Source organism: Copadichromis virginalis, linkage group LG23 (assembly GCF_057382275.1).
Source record: "Copadichromis virginalis isolate Kocher_CV1m ecotype Utaka linkage group LG23, C_Virginalis_male_GT1.1, whole genome shotgun sequence".
In the NCBI taxonomy this organism is placed as follows: domain Eukaryota; kingdom Metazoa; phylum Chordata; class Actinopteri; order Cichliformes; family Cichlidae; genus Copadichromis; species Copadichromis virginalis.
Genome location: NC_140639.1, coordinates 39,786,921 through 39,809,181, shown reverse-complemented (window position 1 = coordinate 39,809,181; position 22,261 = coordinate 39,786,921). Strand labels below are relative to the sequence as shown.

The 22,261-nt window shown below is 40.4% G+C and overlaps 1 protein-coding gene across 2 annotated transcripts in view; it reads left to right on the top strand.

Annotated features, from left to right (window-relative positions):
* The window catches only part of LOC146681618 (gamma-aminobutyric acid receptor subunit gamma-3-like), a 177,567-nt gene that overhangs the window by 119,333 nt on the left and 35,973 nt on the right, over positions 1-22,261 (top strand). For both annotated transcript variants that reach the window (XM_085447684.1, XM_085447685.1), the window contains exon 7: positions 8,797-8,934. In XM_085447684.1, coding sequence (XP_085303810.1) covers positions 8,797-8,934 — 138 coding nt within the window. The remainder of the gene's footprint in view (positions 1-8,796; positions 8,935-22,261) is intronic.

The window sequence follows — 22,261 nt, the reverse complement described above, 5'->3', positions numbered from 1 at the left end:
ACGGTGGGAACCATGCATGTAGAGAGACCATCCGTTCACCTTTTCTGTGTCTCAAAAAGACACGGCGAGTGGAAGACCAACAATCTAAAATCTGGACTCATCAGACCAAAGCACAGATTTCCACTGGTCTAATGTCCATTCCTCGTGTTTCTTGGCCCAAACACTCTTCTGCTTGTTGCTTTTCCTTGGTCGTGATTTCTTAGCAGCTATTTGACCATAAAGGCACCGGCTCCCCTCAGGGCTGTGTTCTTTCTCCTCTGCTCTTCTCCCTGTACACCAACTGCTGCACCTCCACCCACCAGTCTGTCAAGCTAATCAAGTTCGCAGATGACACCACCGTCATTGGGCTCATCTCTGACGGGGATGAGTCTGCCTACAGGAGGGAGGTTGAACGTCTGGTGTCCTGGTGCAGCCACAACAACCTGGTGCTGAATGCCCAGAAGACAGTGGAGATTATTGTGGACTTCAGGAAGCACACAGCCCCACTCCCCCCCATCATCCTGACTGACACCCCCATCACCTCTGTGGACTCATTCCGCTTCCTGGGTACCACCATCACCCAGGACCTGAAGTGGGAGCCCACCATCACCTCCGTCATCAAGAAAGCCCAGCAGAGGATGTACTTCCTGAGGCAGCTGAAGAAATTCAACCTGCCAACACGGACGATGATGCAATTCTACACTGCAATCATCGAGTCCATCCTCACCTCCTCCATCACCGTGTGGTACGCTGGAGCCACTATCAGGGACAAACAGAGACTGCAGCGTGTTGTGCGCTCTGCTGAGAAGGTGATTGGCTGCAGACTCCCATCTTTGCAGGACCTGTACACCTCCAGGACATTGTGGCGTGCAGCTCGGATCTCAGCTGACCCTTCTCACCCTGGACACAGTCTGTTTGACCTGCTCCCCTCAGGCAGGAGGCTCCGGTCCATTCGCACCAGAACCTCTCGCCACAAGAACAGTTTCTTCCCCTCTGCTGTTGGACACATGAACAATAACCACATGACTGTCCCCGCCACTAACTCATGACCCTACGCTGTGTCACTGCATCATTTCATGTCTGGCACTGATCACCACCTGCACTCGTGTATATATCTTTCTACGTAGCACTCATAATTCTTATTCTCATGTATATATCTCATGTATATCTCATGCACATATCTTTCTTTCTACATAGCACTTTAATTCTTATTGTTTGCACTGAAGCACCGCAGCAATTTCCTAATGTTGTAAACCTCAACATCTGGCAATAAACCCATTCTGATTCTGATTCTGATTCGCGCAGTCTTCTCAAAACAGTTGATGTAGAGATGTTTCAGCAGCAGAGGTGACTCTTGGTCTTCCTTTCCTGGGGCGGTCCTCATGTGAGCCAGTTTTGTCACAATGCTTTATGGTTTTGGGGTCTGCACTTGAGGACACAGTCAAAGTTTTAGTAATTTTCAGAACTGACTGACTGACCTTCAGCTCTTAAAGTATCGATGGACTGTTGTTTCTCTATACTTAGCAGATTGGTTCTTGCCATAATATGAATTCTAACAGTTTTCAAATAGGGCTGTCAGCTGTGTACCAACCTGACTTCTGCACAACACAACTGATGGTCCCAACCCCATTAAGACGGCAGGAAACTCCACAAATAAACCCTGACAAGACACACCTGTGAAGTGAAAACCATTTCAGGTGACTGCAGCATGAAACTCAATGAGAGAAGGCCAAGGGTTTGCAGCCCTGTCAACAAAGCAAAGGGTGGCTACTTTGAGGAATCTAAAATATAAGACACATTCAGAGTTATTTATCATTTCTTTCTTTGCTACATAATTCCATGTATCTTGTTTCATATATTTGATGCCTTCAGTATGTAACTACAATATAGAAAGTAGTAATAACAATGAAAAAACATGAAATGAGAAAGTGTGCCCAAACCTTTGACTGGTAGTGTATATAGGACCAATTTACAACAACAGTCAGGTGCTTAATATTGTAAGGTAAAGACAATAATACAACAATACAGAGAAAAACCTACAATGAGACAACCCTCTATGACCAGGCAATTTGGCAAAGGTGGGAAGGAAAAACAGTTTTAATTTAGCCACTGAAGCTGAATTACCCCTGCACAACCCCTGTGTAAACAAATGGAACATTGGCTTAAAGGGAGGGGGAATAGAATAGTGTAAGATAAAGGTTATTTTGAACTATGAATCTCCTGTTCATTTCTTACAGTTTATCTGTGACTCACCTCTAGAATAAAAATTTGTGGCTGGGAATTAGCACGATAGGTTCCCTTTATGGAGCAACAGAAACTACATTTGTATCTGTCATAGAATGAATTTCAAGAAATTCTTATTTTATATTTATTTATTTGAATGTCCCCTATTCTGGAGACAGCATCCATCTCTGCACATGTGTTTTTGATAACCTGTTTATCCATTTCAAGGCTCCAAAAAAGCCAATTTCCATCAGTCTTAACGGTGCAGTACAACTGAGCAGCAAGTGTTTCTCTCAGGTCGTCTCCTTCTGTTACGCATAGATGAGTTGCCAGCCTATAAGTGGCATATTCCACGGCAGATGGTCCACGATATGAAGCGCTGCTGTAGGGGAGCAGGAGGATAGACAGAGAGAGAGAGGGCCAGAACCAGTCATTGAACACTAGAATGACATCTGAAAATGAAGCCATAATTGTCCCTCATTTTTCAGCTCTGTCCAATCACGTGCAGCCTTCTAGTGTGCAGTAACATCCAACTACATTTCTGTGTTACCACTCAAGGCACGCAGCAGCTGATGTGTTATAATACCGTCAAAGTCTAATGTTCAAGGCTTTTAAAATGTTCTCTCTTCATCATGAAGCAAATTAGAAACCTCCCCGTTACGGCTGCAATCAGTTTCATATATTGAGATGGAACATAATATTCTTGATGGATGCGTTCATGGCCTCACTAATTTCACTTATTAATTCAGAGTATTTTTCGATAGCAGCTGTATTCCTGACAGGCATTATGCAAGCAATCCGACACCGTGAAAACATGTTTTGAATTAGTGGCTTCACCTTGTTTCAAAGATGCTTTTAAGCTGCTCTATCTTTCTTTGTTACTCTAGTCTCTTTATGGTAGTGATTTCTGTTAAATGGCGATCTCAGTATAAAAGGTAGCAAACGATAAAACTAACAAGCCATCATTACAGGCACTTTGCACTCATGCAGCTCTCCACATCAGAGCTGTGCTTCAATCATTTTCTTTAAAAATACCTAGTGTGGTGCAACATATGGAGGATATTTACATTTCAAAAGCATGCATCATTAAATATGAGAAATGGAATATGTGTCACAAAATGCTGGCCATGAATAAGAGTCAGAAAAAACATGTTACATATTCAGTGCCAGGTTTAAGTAACCTTACAAAGTCTGCACTGTAAATTAAAACAAGACCTCCTGTGAGAGGCCACATAGTGCCTCAGGCTAAATGGTAATGCATTTTCTATAGCTGTGTTATCGCTGTAACATTTGACAATCAGCACTTCAAAGAAATGATGGGGATTTAATTAGTTTGCGGGCATTTGTCGTGGCACAACTTTAACATATTTAAGAGGCCAGTCACTGAACTTACTGCCATTTATTGCTATTGCCATTGACCGGCAGAGCCTGGTTCTGCCTGAGAGGTTCTTTCCTGCTAAAAGGGAGTTTTTTCCTTCCCACTGTCACTGTCACCAAGTACTTGCTTGGGCTGATTGTTGGTTTTTGTCTCCATTATCGTGGGGTCTTTACCTTACAATAAGAAGAACGTTGAGATGATTGTTATTGTGAATTGAGGAGAACATGACTGTCTGTAATAAGCTGTATGAAATCCAGTATTTTTGAGGGCATTTTGTTCAAAAACACAAAGGTCAGCTGCATAGTGGAAGAGAAAAAAGAGTAAAGCTTCAAATCATTTTGATTCTGTGGACAATGATTGCATGCTTCACTTCTAACAGAACCCTTTGATTCCATAAAATGTTGAACTTACATTGGCATGGCAGAAGAGCTGTGAATTCCTCTTGGCTCGAGTATTTCATCCACTAATTGTTCAGATATTTTGGTAAAAGCCAAAAAGTGTCAATCTGACAGTGGTGTTACATATAAAGTCAAGAAACTTTCCAAATTCCAAAGCATTTATCCTCTGGGTTCCAGTTTTTTCGAGATATTTCAGTCCTGACAAGGGGTGTAGGACCTTCACTGACCAACAAACTGACATTGCCATCCCTAAAGCTGTCCTGCTAGTGTGTAACAATCAAGAAACATCAGTGTATCTCAGTGCTGTTGAAACAGACTAGTCATGCATTAAAAGATGCAATCAGCAGTCCTCACTCCATCATGCTCAAAAAAAGAAAGCACAAGACCTCCATCATGGCTGCCACAGGGGTTTTTACAGTACTTGAAACCCCCACAAAGGTTCATGTTCAGTCGTGGCTGAGCATTCATGTCGCTCAGGTTTTGTGTTCTTGTTTTCATTTTGAAAAGCTCATCTAAAATGTCAAACCTTTGGGTGTCACTGTGACGAACAAGGGATGCAATCCAGTGCTTAGAGTTTAAGCATATTCCCAAAGCAGCTGACGCTGGAAATGAACCTCGACTGACCTTCTGTACAATGTGCTTGCAGGCTCTTTCTTTTCTTTTCCTTCGCTTTTTCAGTCAGCTAATCGTTACTAAGCACAGTAAACTCTTACTTTTGGACAGAAAGTCCTTTCTTCTTAAAATAACTTAGTCTATTTATATGTATATATGTGTATACTGAACTTCTTAATCCTTTAAGTGGTTGTGATTCAGGACCACGGGCTTGTTGAAAAAGAGGAATAATGTCTTCTATTAGCTTGCATTATATAAAAAAGCTAGAAGAAATCAAATTTAATTAACTGGCTTTGTTTAGAGGGATGTGGCAGAAGAAGGCCTCTCTTGTCTTCTTTGTTTGGAGAGTTGGAAGGGAGAATATTAGAATCAAGGCCAGAGACAGCTGTAATTTATAAGATTGTGAAAGAACATGTGGCTTCAGGGGGCTTTTAAAAGCATGAAGGCTCTTGTAGCTATGGAGATACACTGGCAACACAATGCCTGTCTGCAGAAAAGATAACTGTAAAACACACACCAAGAGAAATATGATGGCAATAATATTTGCCAACTACATCCCTCTTGCATCATGGTGATTGCTCCTCTTGGTTATAGATGGCTATCCTCTAAATTAGACCATTTACATAATTAGTCTGGTTGCCAGTACAGGGCACGACAAGCCTTGCCACTTGCTCATTACTGCTGTCACTCATTTTTGCATGTCAAACTGGTTCAACTTGTCAATTGAGCTCAGCTTTTTTTCTTTTACTTACAAGGAGACACCAGTGTTGTTGATGTATTAGCTTTCAAGAAAATTCAATTCCCAATGTGCTTGCTAGTGCTTGTGTCTAATGTCTACCCCCGAGCAATACCCTGCATGTGAAACTGTGCCATTTTAAGGTTGAACATCTCCAGAATTAGTACAGAACATAGTTGCTCCAGCTTTAAAGCCTTTTGAGCAGGCCATTCTCCTTGTAAGCACTCCATGGAAAAAGCACTTTTACATGTCACTGAAGTGGAACAATGGGCTTGTAACAGAAACACATATCTGACAACACGCTACATTAAAAGAAAAATCGATTTTTATTAAGAAAAAGGCAAGCCACTTCTATTATCTTTTTCTTTAAAAGTAGCCTAGAGGCTGTCTTTTTACCATTACCCTTTAACATGTACCAGGTCCCCAGTTGCCTCTTTTGAGTTTTGAAAGAAACTAATAGATAGAAACAGTCAGTCAAAATCTAGTAAGATGTGTGGCTACATAAAGAATGGTGTCTGGGTCCAGATCCAGACTGCTGGCCACCTATTGGTGAGGGCATAGAACAGAATTTATAATGGTCTCTAACAAAATAATGCCACACTTCTTAATTATTTTAAACAACTCACAATATAAAACATTTTTCTTTGGACAAGGTGTTTCCCTTAGATTATAAAATGTATTCACTTGGACAGTTTGCATTTTGGAAAACACTTCCCCCAAAAAACACTTTCTGAGAGGCAGACTCACTTTAGCATTCTCTTGAACGACTAGTGTCCCCACAAATTCAAAACCTCCACATCAGTGCCGGTATAAGCAGTAGAATTTAAACAGGAAATAAAAAAACCTTCTTTTTAAAGTTTTCTTCAGAAAGTCACATGTTTTCAATAGTTTGAAAAAAAATAAATAAATAAATAACCAAACTCTGAACCGCTATACCTCTGAGCCACTGTATGGATGTATCATTGAAATTATTGTAGAAACACAGCCATACTGCCAACGCCACGATAGGTGCGCGAACAGCTGTAACAAAACAAGAGCTGCAACAGTAGTAAGTTTTCTAATGTAACCAAATTTTCTTTTCTTGTAACGTAACAGCACTACTCTTTAGGCAACAGCAGCTCAACCCAAATATGCTCCAATAGCAAAGTTTGGCAGCAACTTATTTAATTTGAATCAATTTCTCGCTATTATAATAACAATGGAATTTGTTTGGTACCCTAAAAAATACCGGGTTCGTGACTCAAAGCATGCGCTAACCTCATCATCTGCTAGGTTGCCTGTGACCCATGTAAAGTTAGGCTTGGGCTAGGTTCATTTCTACCCATAATATGTAATTTTTACCTATTTGGTATTCCCAAATGACTATCTTATAATGCCCAAATTGCATCTTAGAGAGATGATTTGATAGATGACTTCTGTTTTCTGGAACTGTGTTGTTTACCATGAGACTCAACAACACCCTAGCCCTACCAGTAAACCGTTTACTGGCCATCAGACAGTGTTGGGGAGTAACGGATTACATGTACCGCTGTTGTTCTGGGAATCCATCCTACCTGGCAAACCATCCTACCTGTTGTTTCTGCGCATGCGCACAACACGAAATTAAGTGGCGAACCGTCCTACCTTTGTGAATATCAGCTAGAAAAATACTCTGATGGGTTAAATTAACTGCCAAACCATCCTACCTTTGTGAATGTCACCTACAAGCATACTTAAACAGCTAAAATTAAGTGGCAAATCGTCCTACTTTTGTTAATCTGAGCTAGAAGCATACTTTAACAGCTAAAATTAAGTGGCAAATCATCCTGCCTTTCTTAATAAGAGCTAGAAACATACTCTGACGGGTAAGATTAAGTGCCAAACCATGCTATCTTTGTGAATGTTACCTACAAGCATACTTTAATGGGCAAAGTTAAGTGGCAAACCGTCATACCTACTTAAATTGGTGCTGGAGTTACTCTGTGACAGCAGAAATGTGCATAAACTACTTATGGTAGGACGTTTTGCCAAAGTAGGATGGTTTGTCAGAACACCGTTACGTATTTAAAATACAAAATATGCGTAACTGTATTCCATTACAGTTACCATTTAAAAAGGTGGTATTCAGAAAACAGTTACTTTGCTGAAATAAAGGGATTACATGGTGGTTTTTTCCTGTTTCATATGTTCGGCTATGCCCTCTCTATTTTTGGTTTCCATGCCCCAAACAAAACGTAAAAACAGATTTGCAGGTGCGTTATGAGGAGAAATTTATTTTGAGCGAAGAAAAGCTAAATTTGAGTGAACAAAACTCATTGCTGCATGCAAAAAAATGTATTTTTGTAATATTCACAAAAATAACGCCATATACTTGCGGCTGCATAATGACGTGAAGAAATATTTTAAAAAAATTATTCACAAAAATGATTTAATATGAAGGCAATAGGCAGAGTGTTATAGGCATCGCCCTAAGAATGTAGCCTCATGGGCAGTGTAGTCCGTGCTGCAGGGAGAATGGACTGCCTTACCCGTTATGTGTCTGTGAGCGAGGGAGGGAGAAAAAGGAGAGTGGAAAAGTATGAGCTGTCACCGAGCAGAAACGGGAGCTGGAAGCATGTAAATATAATAATAACCACTGCAGCCAAAAAGAGTGCCTGACGAGCCCAGTTGTAAGTAAGCTATTAAGACTCGACTGTACAGTTTTTTCGTGTTTTTCTCCGAAACAATAAGTTCTGTTGAAACAGCCTTTCAACGCCTCTCTCTGTCTCTCGCTAGCAAAGCTGACCCAGATAACAAATTAAAGCTAGTTTTCAGCTACGAGCCCAACACAGAACCCGACGTATTAGCCAGAGGTCCCTTTACTACGGTTCGGAGCCGCAGACCTGTTTTATATACGCATGAAACAGTTTTCTATATGAGATCGCTGCAAAAAATGCAGCCTTACCTAATGTCCACCCTACTGTTACTCATTTTATATTAAGATTTAAAAATCTAGTCGGTATTGGTATGGCGAGTAACCTTCAGTAAAAGTAATAATTCACATTCATGTAGTTGTAAAAAGCATGATAATATAATAGGTAATCCAAAGTATTCAGAATACGTTACTAACGGAATACGTTACAAAATACATTTTGGGGCATGTATTCTGTAATCTGTAGTGGAATACATTTTAAAAGTAACCTTCCCAACACTGCCATCGGATGTATGTTACTTTAAGAGGTTAAGATGAAAACTACAGTAAATAATTCAAGAGAATTTGTTCACTATGGTTGTACATAATAGATTTCAAGGAAACAAGTTGTTCAGTTGGTCTGCAGTCCACTCAACTACTAACAAAAACTGGCTGTATATAACATATATAATTTAGGCATAAAATAAAAACTGCATTGTTGCAACAATCTTTTCTGTATTCTTTATTTCAACTTTTATTTCTACCTTTCTCTCCCTTTCATATTCTTTCATTTACACCAAATTCTCCATGTGGTTTCTAGACGGCTACCCACGAGATGAGATTGTGTACAAATGGAAGCGAAACTCAGTGGAGACATCTGATCAGAAATACTGGAGGCTTTACCAGTTTGACTTCATGGGGCTCAGAAACACTACGGATGTCCTCACGACTACGGCTGGTAAGTAAAGTGCTGAGAAAAGTTCAAGGAAAGGTTGAGAACTCTTCACTTCAGTGAGAGAGAACGTGCTGAACTATAGCATTTCATTCATTTTTGACAAATAATAGTAAGAAACTAAAGAAAATAGGCAATAGTGGAGGTCACAGGGCAACTGGAGTTGTCAGGGGTTCACAGTTAAGCTGAAGAACTGTTCAGCCTCTCGTGCTGCTTCACTACCTTGGCGCCTCAAGCTTCGCACACGTTAAGATTAGCACCATGCCCATAAATGTAATCATATAACTACAAGCTCAAAGCTCATAAGTATTCCCCTCGGGTGTAAGGCCAAATAGGTTTTTCCACTGACATTAATCACCAAGATTAAACATTAAAAAGGAAGTTTAATTATTCACTTCTTTCCATCTCCCTTCCCATGCTGTTAGACCTTGTATACTTTGACAATTTAATGTAAGTTTAGGAAAGAAAAAAGTACTGTTGCCCCAACAAGTTCCTATAACTACATGCACATTTGGGACAAGCTCTTAATGTATATTCATTCTTCCACATGACCCTTGGAGATAAAAACTGATACTGACTGGCTTAAAAATGAGGCATAATGAACGACGGATCTATCTCGAAGAACACTTCACACCAATTGTTAACCCCTTTTAACCTTGTTTATGAGTTGCATGTTCCCCGTGGTTTCAGCCATGTGCTCTTTTGTCTTCGGAGAGACGTGCTCAGATCTGCATAATGTGACCGGATTCAGCTTTCTAAGAGCTGAACCTTCATTCATTAATATTTGAGGAAGTAGAGTATGATTAGGAGAGTGATAACAGGGAGTGGCATCAAATTAAGGTGATAATAAGTTGTACTGCTTTATTCTTGTTTTGCAAAATGTAGAAGCATTGTCCTTTTTTGTAGTCATTTTCTTTCCAGTGCTTAAATACAGCGTATAAACTGTATAAAAAGTAAGGAAGCGTATGTTTGGCCGGTTATTTCTTTGTTGGAACAATGCTTCTTGGCAATAAATCTTATATAGTTTGATAAGCATATTTATTTCCCATTAAATTTTGCCACATTTGTAAGAAAAATACAATGCAGAGTTGAGTATGTGGGTTGTGCCCTTGAAAAACCAACCAAATTGTCTCTGTGAGTGCCAAACAGCTTATTGTGCTACTGATTCTTGTTTTGAACTTCAGGTGAAATCAGGTGTGTACCTACAAATAGCGGCATCTGTGAACATGGACCTTGCTATAGTGTTCAGTTGGTGTCTGCTGTAAACATACTACCCTTGACTGATTTGGATAATTTGATTTGTTTCTTCAGACTTCAATCACCCAATCCAGTAAATCACACCAAACAGCAGTCAATGGCAAAATAAACTGTTTGGCATTGACAGAGAAATGTCAAGGGTTTAATGTTGTATCATCTAAGGGGAAATAAACAGGCTTTCCAACAGCATAAGATTTATTGCCAAGAATCATTGTTACAACAAAGAAATATTCGACCTAACAGAAATTTCTTTGCTGGTGCTGGTTTAGTTTATTTGTTTCAGATCTATTTTTATGCTTTTTAGTGGGGAGGGCTGATGTACAATTTAAAAAAAATGAAATTTTGCTATATTATGTTCTGAAAGTGCAACCAAAGCTTTGCCTCAGCAAAGAACAAAGGTGAGAGTTCATCAAGTACAATGATATATTTAAAAAACCAAATGAAGCCAACTGGGAAGCTGATTTCATAATCAAGTCAGTCCCTACAGACTCTTAAAGATAGAGGCCCAACTTTTAACTTCTATGTATAGTTTCCCCCTTTATAACATCTGTATGGTAGTTAATTTTCTTTTAGGTCATTTTTGCTTTGACTGCTCTGATACAGGTTTTTATAGCTTCAGGGTCTGTTAGATCTCATTTCCACTAACTGGAGTAATTGAACATAACCTCGGTAATTTCCAGCCATGCAAGAAGTTTGTGATTCAGTTTTGGTTTGTGAATTCCTAGTGTTTTTTTTTTTTTTCAGATTGTTACTTATCAGTAATTAGTAGATATGTGTGTCTGTGCATTGTACCCACACAATTTGTGGATGTTTCACACCTTTTGGAAAAGACTTGCTATTGTGACCTTTTCTACACTACTGCTTGATTGGCATACACGGATGGGATACATGCTTTAACAAACCTAGTTGCAAAGCAGTTGGCATGTTGCTGCCATTAAATTTAAAATGAGCTACTGTTTTTTTTCTTAAAATGATAGTTCGAACAGTTAAATAATTATTTTTTTCTTCATATAGCACCAAATCATAAAAACAGTCAGCTCTATTAATACAATGAAAACCCCAGCAATCAAACGACCTCCTGTGAGAAAGCACTCTACAACTGTGGGGAGGAAAAACTCCCTTTTAACAGGAAGAAATCAGAACCAGGCTTAGGGAGGGGACAACCACAGTCCTTCACAAAAGCCTAATAATAACTAATGATTAAATATAAAGTGGCGCAAAGAAACACAAAGATCATGGAAAACTTCACCAGCAGCCTAGGCCTACTGCAGCATAACTAAGGGAGGATTTGGGGTCACCTGGTCCAACCTTAACTATAAACTTTATCAGTATGGTAAAAAATAAATAAATAAAAGTATGAATTTACCTAGATTTTGTTTGGAACTTTATTTGTTGAACTATATTAAAATTATATTAGATATTATATTAGGATAATTCTAATATAATATCTAATATAATTTTTGTCTACCAAAGTGTTACTGCCTGCAGATAGCTATACATACATAAGTGAAGCCTGGCATAGTACATCATGGCTGGACCACTGTATCTGTACAGCTGATGGACATGCAGCTTTAGCAAACATGACTATTAGGTACGAGGTAACTGTGTCAGACCATATACCTTGGGAATCCATTTATGTATATGTGTATATATATGTATGTGTATATGTGTGTATGTATGTATATATATATATATATATATATATATATATATATATATAAAAAACACCCAGCACGCCCCTGTGGGCGGTTTATCCTTCAAGCTCGGGTCCTCTACCAGAGGCCTGGGAGCTTGAGGGTCCTGCGCAGTATCTTAGCTGTTCCCAGGACTGCGCTCTTCTGGACAGAGATCTCTGATGTTATTCCCGGGATCTGCTGGAGCCACTCGCCTAGCTTGGGAGTCACCGCACCTAGTGCTCCGATTACCACGGGGACCACTGTTACCTTCACCCTCCACATCCTCTCGAGCTCTTCTCTGAGCCCTTGGTATTTCTCCAGCTTCTCGTGTTCCTTCTTCCTGATATTGCTGTCATTCGGAACCGCTACATCGATCACTACGGCCATCTTCTTCTGTTTGTCTACCACCACTATGTCCGGTTGGTTAGCCACCACCATTTTGTCCGTCTGTATCTGGAAGTCCCACAGGATCTTAGCTCGGTCATTCTCCACCACCCCTGGGGGCATCTCCCATTTTGACCTCGGGACTTCCAGGTTATACTCGGCACAGATGTTCCTGTACACTATGCCGGCCACTTGGTTATGGCGTTCCATGTATGCCTTGCCTGCTAGCATCTTGCACCCTGCTGTTATGTGCTGGATTGTCTCTGGGGCATCTTTACACAGCCTGCACCTGGGGTCTTGCCTGGTGTGATAGACCCCAGCCTCTATGGATCTTGTACTCAGAGCTTGTTCTTGTGCTGCCATGATTAGTGCCTCTGTGCTGTCTTTCAGTCCAGCTTTGTCCAGCCACTGGTAGGATTTCTGGATATCAGCCACCTCCTCTATCTGCCGGTGGTACATACCGTGCAGGGGCCTGTCCTTCCATGATGGTTCCTTGTCTCCCTCCTCTTTCTTGGGTTTCTGCTGCCTGAGGTATTCACTGAGCACTCGGTCAGTTGGGGCCATCTTCCCAATGTATTCTTGGATGTTCGTTGTCTCATCCTGGACTGTTGTGCTGACACTCACCAGTCCCCGGCCCCCTTCCTTCCGCTTAGCGTACAGCCTCAGGGTGCTGGACTTGGGGTGAAACCCTCCTTGCATGGTAAGGAGCTTTCTTGTCTTTATGTCAGTGGCTTCTATCTCCTCCTTTGGCCAGCCTATTACCCCAGCAGGGTACCTGATCACGGGCAGGGCGTACGTGTTGATGGCCCGGATCTTGTTCTTACCATTCAGCTGACTCCTCAGGACTTGCCTGACCCTCTGCAGGTACTTGGTGGTTGCAGCTTTTCTAGCGGCCTCTTCATGGTTCCCATTCGCCTGCGGGATCCCCAGGTACTTGTAACTGTCCTCTATGTCTGCAATGTTGCCTTCTGGTAGTTCAATCCCCTCAGTTCTGATTACCTTCCCTCTCTTTGTTACCATCCGACTACACTTCTCCAGTCCGAACGACATTCCAATGTCATTGCTGTATAGCCTGGTAGTGTGGATCAGTGAATCGATGTCTCGTTCACTCTTGGCATACAGCTTGATGTCATCCATGTACAGGAGGTGGCTGACAACTGCTCCGTTCTGTAGTCGGTATCCGTAGCCAGTCTTGTTAATGATCTCACTGAGGGGGTTCAGGCCTATGCAGAACAGCAGTGGGGACAGAGCATCTCCTTGGTAGATCCCGCACTTGATGGTGACTTGTGCTATGGGCTTGGAGTTGGCCTCTAGTGTTGTACGCCACATCCCCATTGAGTTCCTGATGAAGGCTCTTAGGGTCCCATTGATCTTGTACAATTCTAGGCATTCCAGTATCCAGCTGTGGGGCATTGAGTCATAGGCCTTCTTGTAATCAATCCAGGCAGTGCACAGGTTGGTCAGTCTGGTCTTGCAGTCTCGGCTGACTGTTCTGTCTACCAGTAGCTGGTGTTTTGCGCCTCTGGTATTCTTGCCAATTCCTTTCTGTGTCCCACTCATGTATTGACCCATGTGCCTGTTCATCTTAGCCGATATGATGCCTGACAGGAGCTTCCATGTAGTACTGAGGCAGGTTATTGGTCGGTAGTTGGAGGGGACCGGTCCCTTCTTGGGGTCCTTGGGACCGTCCGACCTTCGGTTAGCCATTCCGGGTGTCTCTCGTTAACTAGCAGCTGGTTCATTTGTGCTGCCAGACGCTCGTGGAGTGCAGTCAGCTTCTTTAACCAGTAGGCGTGAACCATGTCGGGCCCTGGTGCTGTCCAACTCTTCATTCTGGAGACCCTTTCTTGGATATCTGCCACTGTGATGGTTACTGGACCCTGTTCAGGGAGGTAACTTTGGTCTGCCCTCAGATCCACTAGCCACTGAGCATTGCCGTTATGGGTTGCGTCCTTCTCCCATATGCTCTTCCAGTATTGCTCCGTCTCCAGCCTTGGTGGTGCTGTTCTCTTATTATTATTGTTCCCTTGCCACTGAGAGTACACCTTTGCTGGTTCTGTGGAGAACAGCTGGTTTATTCTCCTGCCTTCTATCTCTCTGGTGTACCTCCTCAAGCGGCTGGCCAAGGCTGTGAGTCTTTGCTTGGCAGTTTCCAAGGCCTCAGGTATATATATATATGCTAAGCAAGCCTATGCTAAGCAAGCCTACCGCAGACATGAGCAAGACAGATAAATATGAAGGCATGCCGGCTCGGACGTCGCCCGGATCAACAAGGTCCGTGTCAGGTGTTGAGGAACCAGGGCACCCTGACGAAAAGTGGGCTACTGGAACAAGAAGGCTTCGGTGGGCAAGAGACGAAAACAGGGCGTTGTTGGAATGCTACTACGCAAGTAACCCCGGCGGAAGGGGCTACATGAATAGGATGAGGGACCTATGGATTCTTCGATACCCAACATCCACAATGACGTCGAAACAACTAGTAGCTCAGTGTTCCAACATTCGAAGGAAGAAGGAACACGAGAAGCTGGAGAATAGGGGTGGGTTTTTATAATCGATTCATCGATTAAAATCGATTCTGGCTTGGATAACGTAAAATCGATTCATTAAAATCCTGAATCGATTTTTTAATATAAATTTATTTTGTCGGAAATGCCAGAATCTCTGGTGACATCTCACAAAATTTCAAGAACCACCAAACAGTAAATGAGAGCAGGTACAGGGATTCTGCACATAGACTTAAACACACAGCGCGACCCACGGATCAGAATCAGTTAGATGTCGCCTTTCTCACAGTCGGGGCTGAAAGCCGACAGCTCGCTGATCCGGGTCCGCGCTTTGTGTTCACGCCCTTTATGCGCTGATTCTAAAGCTGTTAGTTTGATCTCTCTCCAAACAATATTGACCGAATCAGCAGCAAAAGAAGATCCAAACGCTTCACATAAACATCGTCATGAATTCACTCTTTTACTGTTTTGCTTCCATTGCGATGCGCAGCTCTCTCTCTCTCCCTCTCTCCCTCCCCCTCTCTCCCCCCCCCCCCTCTCTCTCGAACAGTTTCCCTTTCTTCATTATTCGCTTGCTTGTTACACAAGTCTACTGTTGCTTACAGCGCTGTCGGCCGCTGTTTTTTCCCCTTTTACATTCTTCCGAAAAGAAAACCTCATTTCTGCTGTTCAATACTGAACAAATTGAAACTTTTTAAAATTATTCAAAATGCAAAATGCTTAGCCATGTCTCTAATAAAACCGCTGTAACGTCAGAGGTAATGTTGATTAATTAATGGTTTTCTTTCGTTTTTGATGTACTGCAGAATATTTTTATAAAATCCCAGGCCAGGAAAATCACCTACATGTTTTTCTGTGTTTTATCTTCAGCTACTTTGACACAAAGGCATCTGCTGTGATGCTCACACCTTGGATAAAGTCTTGAGAGTGTCAGCTTCCTTTTTATAGATACAAAAATATGTAAATGTCCTGATCTGAATTATATCTCTGACTGTCAAAATTTCCCAGATTTAAATCGAATCGAATCGAATTAAATCGAATCGTGGATCGAATCGATTCGGGACCTTGTGAATCGGAATTGAATCGATTCTAGAAATCAGTGACAATACCCAGCCCTACTGGAGAAGTACCAAGGGCTCAATATTTACGGTTGCTTAATATTTACGCTAAGTACTCTTTAAAATACCAGAATAGGGAGGATGGTGTAGGTCTAAGTTTATTAGATTGATCAGTATTGCTGAACTATGAAATATTTTTTTTGTATACAGGTATAACAGAATAGCTTTAGTGTAGTTGTTGTTTTAAACTTGAGTATGAACTTGCAGACTTGCAAAATGCAGCAAGATATTTTAAAAAACAGTTTTGTTGATTAAAAAACACTATATCGGATTCATATCGGTATCGGCAGATATCCAAATTTATGATATCGGTATCGGTATCGGACATAAAAAAGTGGTATCGTGCCATCTCTAGTTTATACCTTGTGGTTTTTTGATTGATTGATTACCCACTGTGAATACTGATGAAATCCCCTGTTTATATATAAGAAAAAAATAGTGTTTCATCTTTGTGTTTCTGATCACAATACAAAATGAAAAATCAAAGTGACTGATGAACACTCTCATTCCAACAGTGACGGCCTTATAGATTATACGTTTTCCTGGACTCCTGCTGTATCGTCAAAACACATCCAAGCTAATTTTCTGCTGAGCTGCTCAAAAGCAATGGCAAACCTACACATCTACCTCATGCTGTTCAAGAAAATTAGCCATTTTCTCATTTATTACCTCGTTTCTTTTTCCTGTTTCACTTTGCTGGAGTGCTGTCTCCACACACATGATGATTAGATCCCCAGCTAAAAATACCTATCATTAATTTACATCATGACAAACCTCGAAAGTGCTGCGTTTCGCTTCTTCTTATCCTTCTTTTCCTCTCCCTCTGTCTCCCTCTTTGTGCTTTACCCTTCATCCCTCATAAACACATGGGTATGGGGCTGTTTTAATGAGGACGGAGTGGACAGATCCCTGGCCACAGCGCCACTGGGGACACCCCGCTGCAAATCCACCATCGTTATCAATTCAGCAGTGTCCTCTTCAAAAGGCCCCGATGTGGAATCCCAAACACTTCAGCTTTTTATTTAACCATCCCACTTCAAGTTCTCCAAAAGCATTTATGATGCCCTTTTATGCAGAAAAATTTCAAAGATCTTTTTACAAAGACTTCTTCTGTTGAGAGAAAGGTGAAAATCCCAAGCCCTCACTCTCCTCCTCACGATTCGCATTTTCCATATGATGTTCCTTCTCATAGTCATTCAATATTGGCCATTAACCCGGACATGACCACTACCAGCAGGCAAACAGACATTACAAAATTTAATTGTGCGGTCTCTGATCCTTTCCCTTCCCTTGAACAGTGATTGCCCACTCGTAGCTTAACAATCCGCTTAACAGCAGATGAGTCGATTTAGTTGAAGCAGAAGCAGTGATGTTTATTAAAGCAATAACACAAGAGCAAAACTGTAACAAATGGATTAAAGCTTAACACTCCAATTTAAGGTGCTGTTGTTAACAGGTTTACATTAGTCTGTGGGCTTACAGGTTATGCTGAAAATAGTATTTTGAAGACTGACACATTCATTTTTTAGGATTTTACTACTGTGTGAAAGCTGGACCTGGATCGTATCAACTTAACAGCTCTGCTCCGGTCTTAAGTGGATTTGGGAAGGTTTACACTCTACCAAACGCAGCCTAGGAAGCTTTTCTCCAAGCACATCAATCTGGTGTGTTACATTTTCTATTATCTTTATAGTTACTTAGTACCTCTACAAACCTATGATGTCCACCTTTTATGTATGGTCTATAGTTTAGATAAGATAACCTTTATTAGTCCCACTCGTGGGAAATTTGTTTTTAAAAAATTGTTAAAACTTTAGTTACAAAAGATTACGAGAAAATAAAGAGAAGATAAGAAAGAAGCTCAGAATGAGCAGAGCTGCTGTAACAGGCTGCCACACGCGGGGGGCGCCGGAACATTTGTCTTATCTTTTACAGATAAGGTTTGACTTATCTTTTAGATTTATCCTTTACAGGTTTCCTTGAGCTAAACAAATAATGTTTAGAGCTAACTTAGTTTGATAACTACAGTTACTAATACCTGTGAATAAAAATGATGGTTTCTACCATTAAAACCCATGTGGTTTCATTTCAGCTCTTCTTCTAAATCAGCAAATCAGACAATTAAATCAGACAATTTACTGCACACATGTTAAAATTAAATATTATAGTTCAGTCTTGGAACTTTTCAGAGAACATTTTCATTATCGTTATGCAGCCTGAGGATCAGAGAGCCCATAGGTCAGGATAAACCTGGCTGGGGAAACCTTCAGTTCACTCATTAAGACCTACTCAAGGTCCCTTAATCCCCCCCAAAAATAATACTGCTGTGAGGTCAGAGAAGCTTATTTCTGTGTTTGAGTGAGTAAGTGATTTAGCTACGGACTTATCTCCAGGCAGTTAAAAACCAGACCAGGCCACTCATCACTAGCCAAGCGATGCTACTGACTAACCAAAACCATACGAATCACTTGGCTCTTCAAATAACTGGAGTTGGTCTCTAATTTACCATCACTGGCATGTCGCTGGTGTCGACATATATGCAGGCTTCTCCAAAAGTGAGTCCTCCGTCCTCCTGCAGGATAGCCAACAAATTAAAAAATGAGTAAGAAAAGTAACATTTAGAGGCGTTTTCTTTACAAAATGAACAAATTGCATCAGCAGAATCTCATCCCAACAATTAGTTTGTTACCAATCCTTAGGCAGTGGTTCAGCTATCGAAAAATAACTTAAAGCATCCCAAATGTTGCTTAAACTAGCATTTTACATGGCAAACACCAGAAAATAGTTCATTGTGAGCGGGTGGATAGCCCAATGAGTAGTTTCAAAGCAGCCCTTCAATAAATTATTAATAGTTTTTGCACTGTGATGGCATAGTTTACTCAAATTATATTTACAAAAGTGTAGAAAACTTTTAAAACTTAGGACAGGAAGACTCTGATACATGTTGAAAGCAGGGGCAAGCTGACTTGTGCTGAGCTCATTAATAAAACAGCTTTCCCATGAATTTTCCTTGCAGCTTCCCAAACGGAAAGTAGTATGGCATGCAGAGTCTGTAGACAACTGTAGGACAGCCCACTCAGGCTAATAATTATTCTGCAGAAGAGTATAAACAGAGGGGTTATTACTGTCCAAGCAAAATGTAAACACAGGGTTTGCTTGTTACGATACACATTTAGAGCCCAAAAGTCACCATGCTGCACCTGGTGGCCGTCTATCTGGGAAGGTACAATGCTCCAGCCTCCACATATTCATTCATATTATAGTATGCATTAATATTACATAAGGTAGATGGCATTATGGTATTTGCAACAATAACTTGTGGAGTGCAAATACGGAGAACAATTCAAGCTACAATAAACAGTTGTTTTATTTACTCCTGTTGTTCCACTTCTAATAGGCCTTTAATCTGCTTTAGTAGTACAACATATATCATCCTAGACATTAATGGGAACATTAAGTATAATGAAATAGTTTTATAAGGTGAAATGGAAGAAAAACAAAGTAGTTTTATGTTGGACTGACTGTGCTGTGATTAAGATTGTCGCTGCAGAGAAAAAGAATCAGATTCCCTTTATTACACAATCTGATTGCAAGAATCCCTTTTTAATATGACATTTTTATATTGACAACCAGCAGGGCTTGGCAGACTCCAAAAACGAAGGTACAAGGAGTTATACTCATAAAAAACTAATTACCGTAGTTTTCGGGTCATAAGCTGCTACTTTTTCCCCACACTGTGAACACTGTGGCTTATACTGACGTGCGGTTAATGCATTTTTTTTTCCATGCGGCCAAAAACATTTTGCCTGGTAACAGTAGACCAATCAAAATGATAAGTAGTGTATATATACGGTATATATTTTTATCGGTTGTTAAGAGACGTTGTAATGTTGTTTGTGCACTGCTCCGTAAAAAACCCATAAGCAACGTAATTTGTGTGTTACCGATACGTACGTATACTTAAAGGTAGCCGTGTTACAGGCGCTGTTCGAGGAAAAAAAAGCATTTGCAGAATGTATTTTTGTATGTTACCATAACATTTATGTTACCTTACGGATTAAATTAAACGTTAAAAATCCTCACGTGTAGTATTTCTCTGTAAATATCTCATATTACAGGTGAAACGCATACGGCTTAAAATACGGTGCGGCCTGTACAAGTACAAAATTGGTTTTCTTTCTACAATTAGAGCATGCAGCTTTTAATCAGGTGCGCTCTGTAGTCCGGGATTTATGGTAGATACACTGCACATTTTGTCTCTATTATGCCAACTCTTGTCAATGTGAGCCTGAACAACTATCTGATGAGTTTCACTAAACTCTAAAAAGAAAAAAAAAATCTATAAATTGTGTAACAATTTTAGAATAATGTCCCATTAAATTAACATTAAACATTAAATTATAAAAACCATGAATATTGCATCATCTATAAAACATAATATCATGAAAAGAATCTGGGAATGTGGAGAAATCTCTGTATGCAAGGGAAAAGGCCAAATGTCTTTTCATTTCATTTCATTTCTTTTCAAATGAAATGAAATGAAATGAAATGAAAAGGCCAAATGTCTTTTTTCTTCTTTTTTTTAAAATCTGGACTAAAGACATCCAGTTTGTCACCACCATCTCTGATTGTGGCAATGATCGAAATGTATTAGTGCTTATGGAATTGGCAGTTTGCACATCTGGAAAAGTGACATCAAGAGTCTGGGGGATGAACCTGTAGTCCAGATCATCTGGTGCAATACTACAAAGAAGATCCGGGACCATTGAGAGTCCTGTATCAGACAAAAATGGGACAACATTCCTCTCCCAAAAGTCTGCTCTAACCTTCAACGTGAAACTGAAACGGCATTATCTATATTTATTGCTTCTGCAGTCTGCACTCATACAACCTCTTAGCTTTTTAGTTTTTTTTTAATTTATTTTAAATGATTACAGTGGGGCATTCTTATCACAGCTATCATGATTTAAAGCTAATACCTAACAAAAAATATTCTTGATTAGCCTCACTAATGAACCTTTACACTAGATTAAGCTTAATTTTTACAATGTTTCAGAACTGATTAACTGGCTTTCTACACTTTACGATCATGTTAAATGTTAAATGCAACATATCAGTGATCTGGATCACGCATGATCCATGCAGTCACAAAGTAAGCAGTATTTGGCAGTTTTAAAAAATAACTAGTCCTAACTGGAGAGCTCAATTAAAGATGGAAAGAAAACAAACCTCTTTTAAAATCTCACTGAGATCTGAACAACTTTAATAACTAAATGCTGATTAGGAACAGAGCGTCTCTAAACTCTATGACATTTGACTTGGGTCATATGTTCAGACAAAGGTGGTCGTTTCTATAGTGCCCTTTAACAATCATAATTTGCCTTCCATTTCAAAAGTGAACAGTTCAAACATATTGGGGAGCCTTATTTTTGTGCAAAAGCTTGTTTTTTTGAGACAGTTGTAGTCATCTAGTGGCCATAAAAAAGAAGACATGTTTAAGGAAAATATGTCTGTCTTTTAAACATTAGAATTACTCGGTCAGGGCTTTGTGGTTCTACCAAAGTTGCAGTTTTCATCAACATCTATCCATGAGAACATGTCTTGATTTTATCCTATTAGACATTCATGTTAATTGGAGTTTGAAATGTTCGGGCGACTCCTCCTGGAAGTCATTTGACTGGTTATTTTGAAGTTCCTGACTAAAGGAATAGGGAGCAAGCCTATTTAGTGTCACTTACGTGGCCACAGGGACTTATAAACAGCATGTATAATTATAATAAAGAATTCAGTGATTTTACTCTAAAATACAGTTTCATTTGCACCTTAATCCACAGCTACTACAAAGTATAACACTTTCCTATTTCTACTAGAATCAGCATGATGAATCAAGCCCGTGGCTAGAGGTATCAGTCAGTCTACTCAAAAATTACACACTGCCCGGCACAACCACCACACATTACTATACACATGCATACAGGTTACTTTTGATGAGTAAAGCAGGAGATGATATTTTAAAGTCTTTCAGCACGTTGGCAAAATGATTAATTTGAGGAAATTTGTCACACGTGTGTGTACGGAGCACTGAACAAATGATGGAAAGATTCTGGATGAGTGCTGTCACCTCTTCCGCTGCTGTACAAGCACTTCATATCCAGCGTCATCCACATTGTGTGCTGCCACCAGCTTGTATTAATAACTTGTCAACAGAAGTGTTTGATCCAGTCAAGTGACGATCGGTACCGCCCGCATAAAAAAGGAGGGTTCCTGCCCCTTCTTGAAATTTTCACATTGATTTTCTAAGTGTAAGCTTGGCAGCTGAGTGGTCACATAGATGTCATTACTCTTTGACAATGACAATAGTTGAGCAGAAACTGGTGTAGGAGTAGGTATCTAT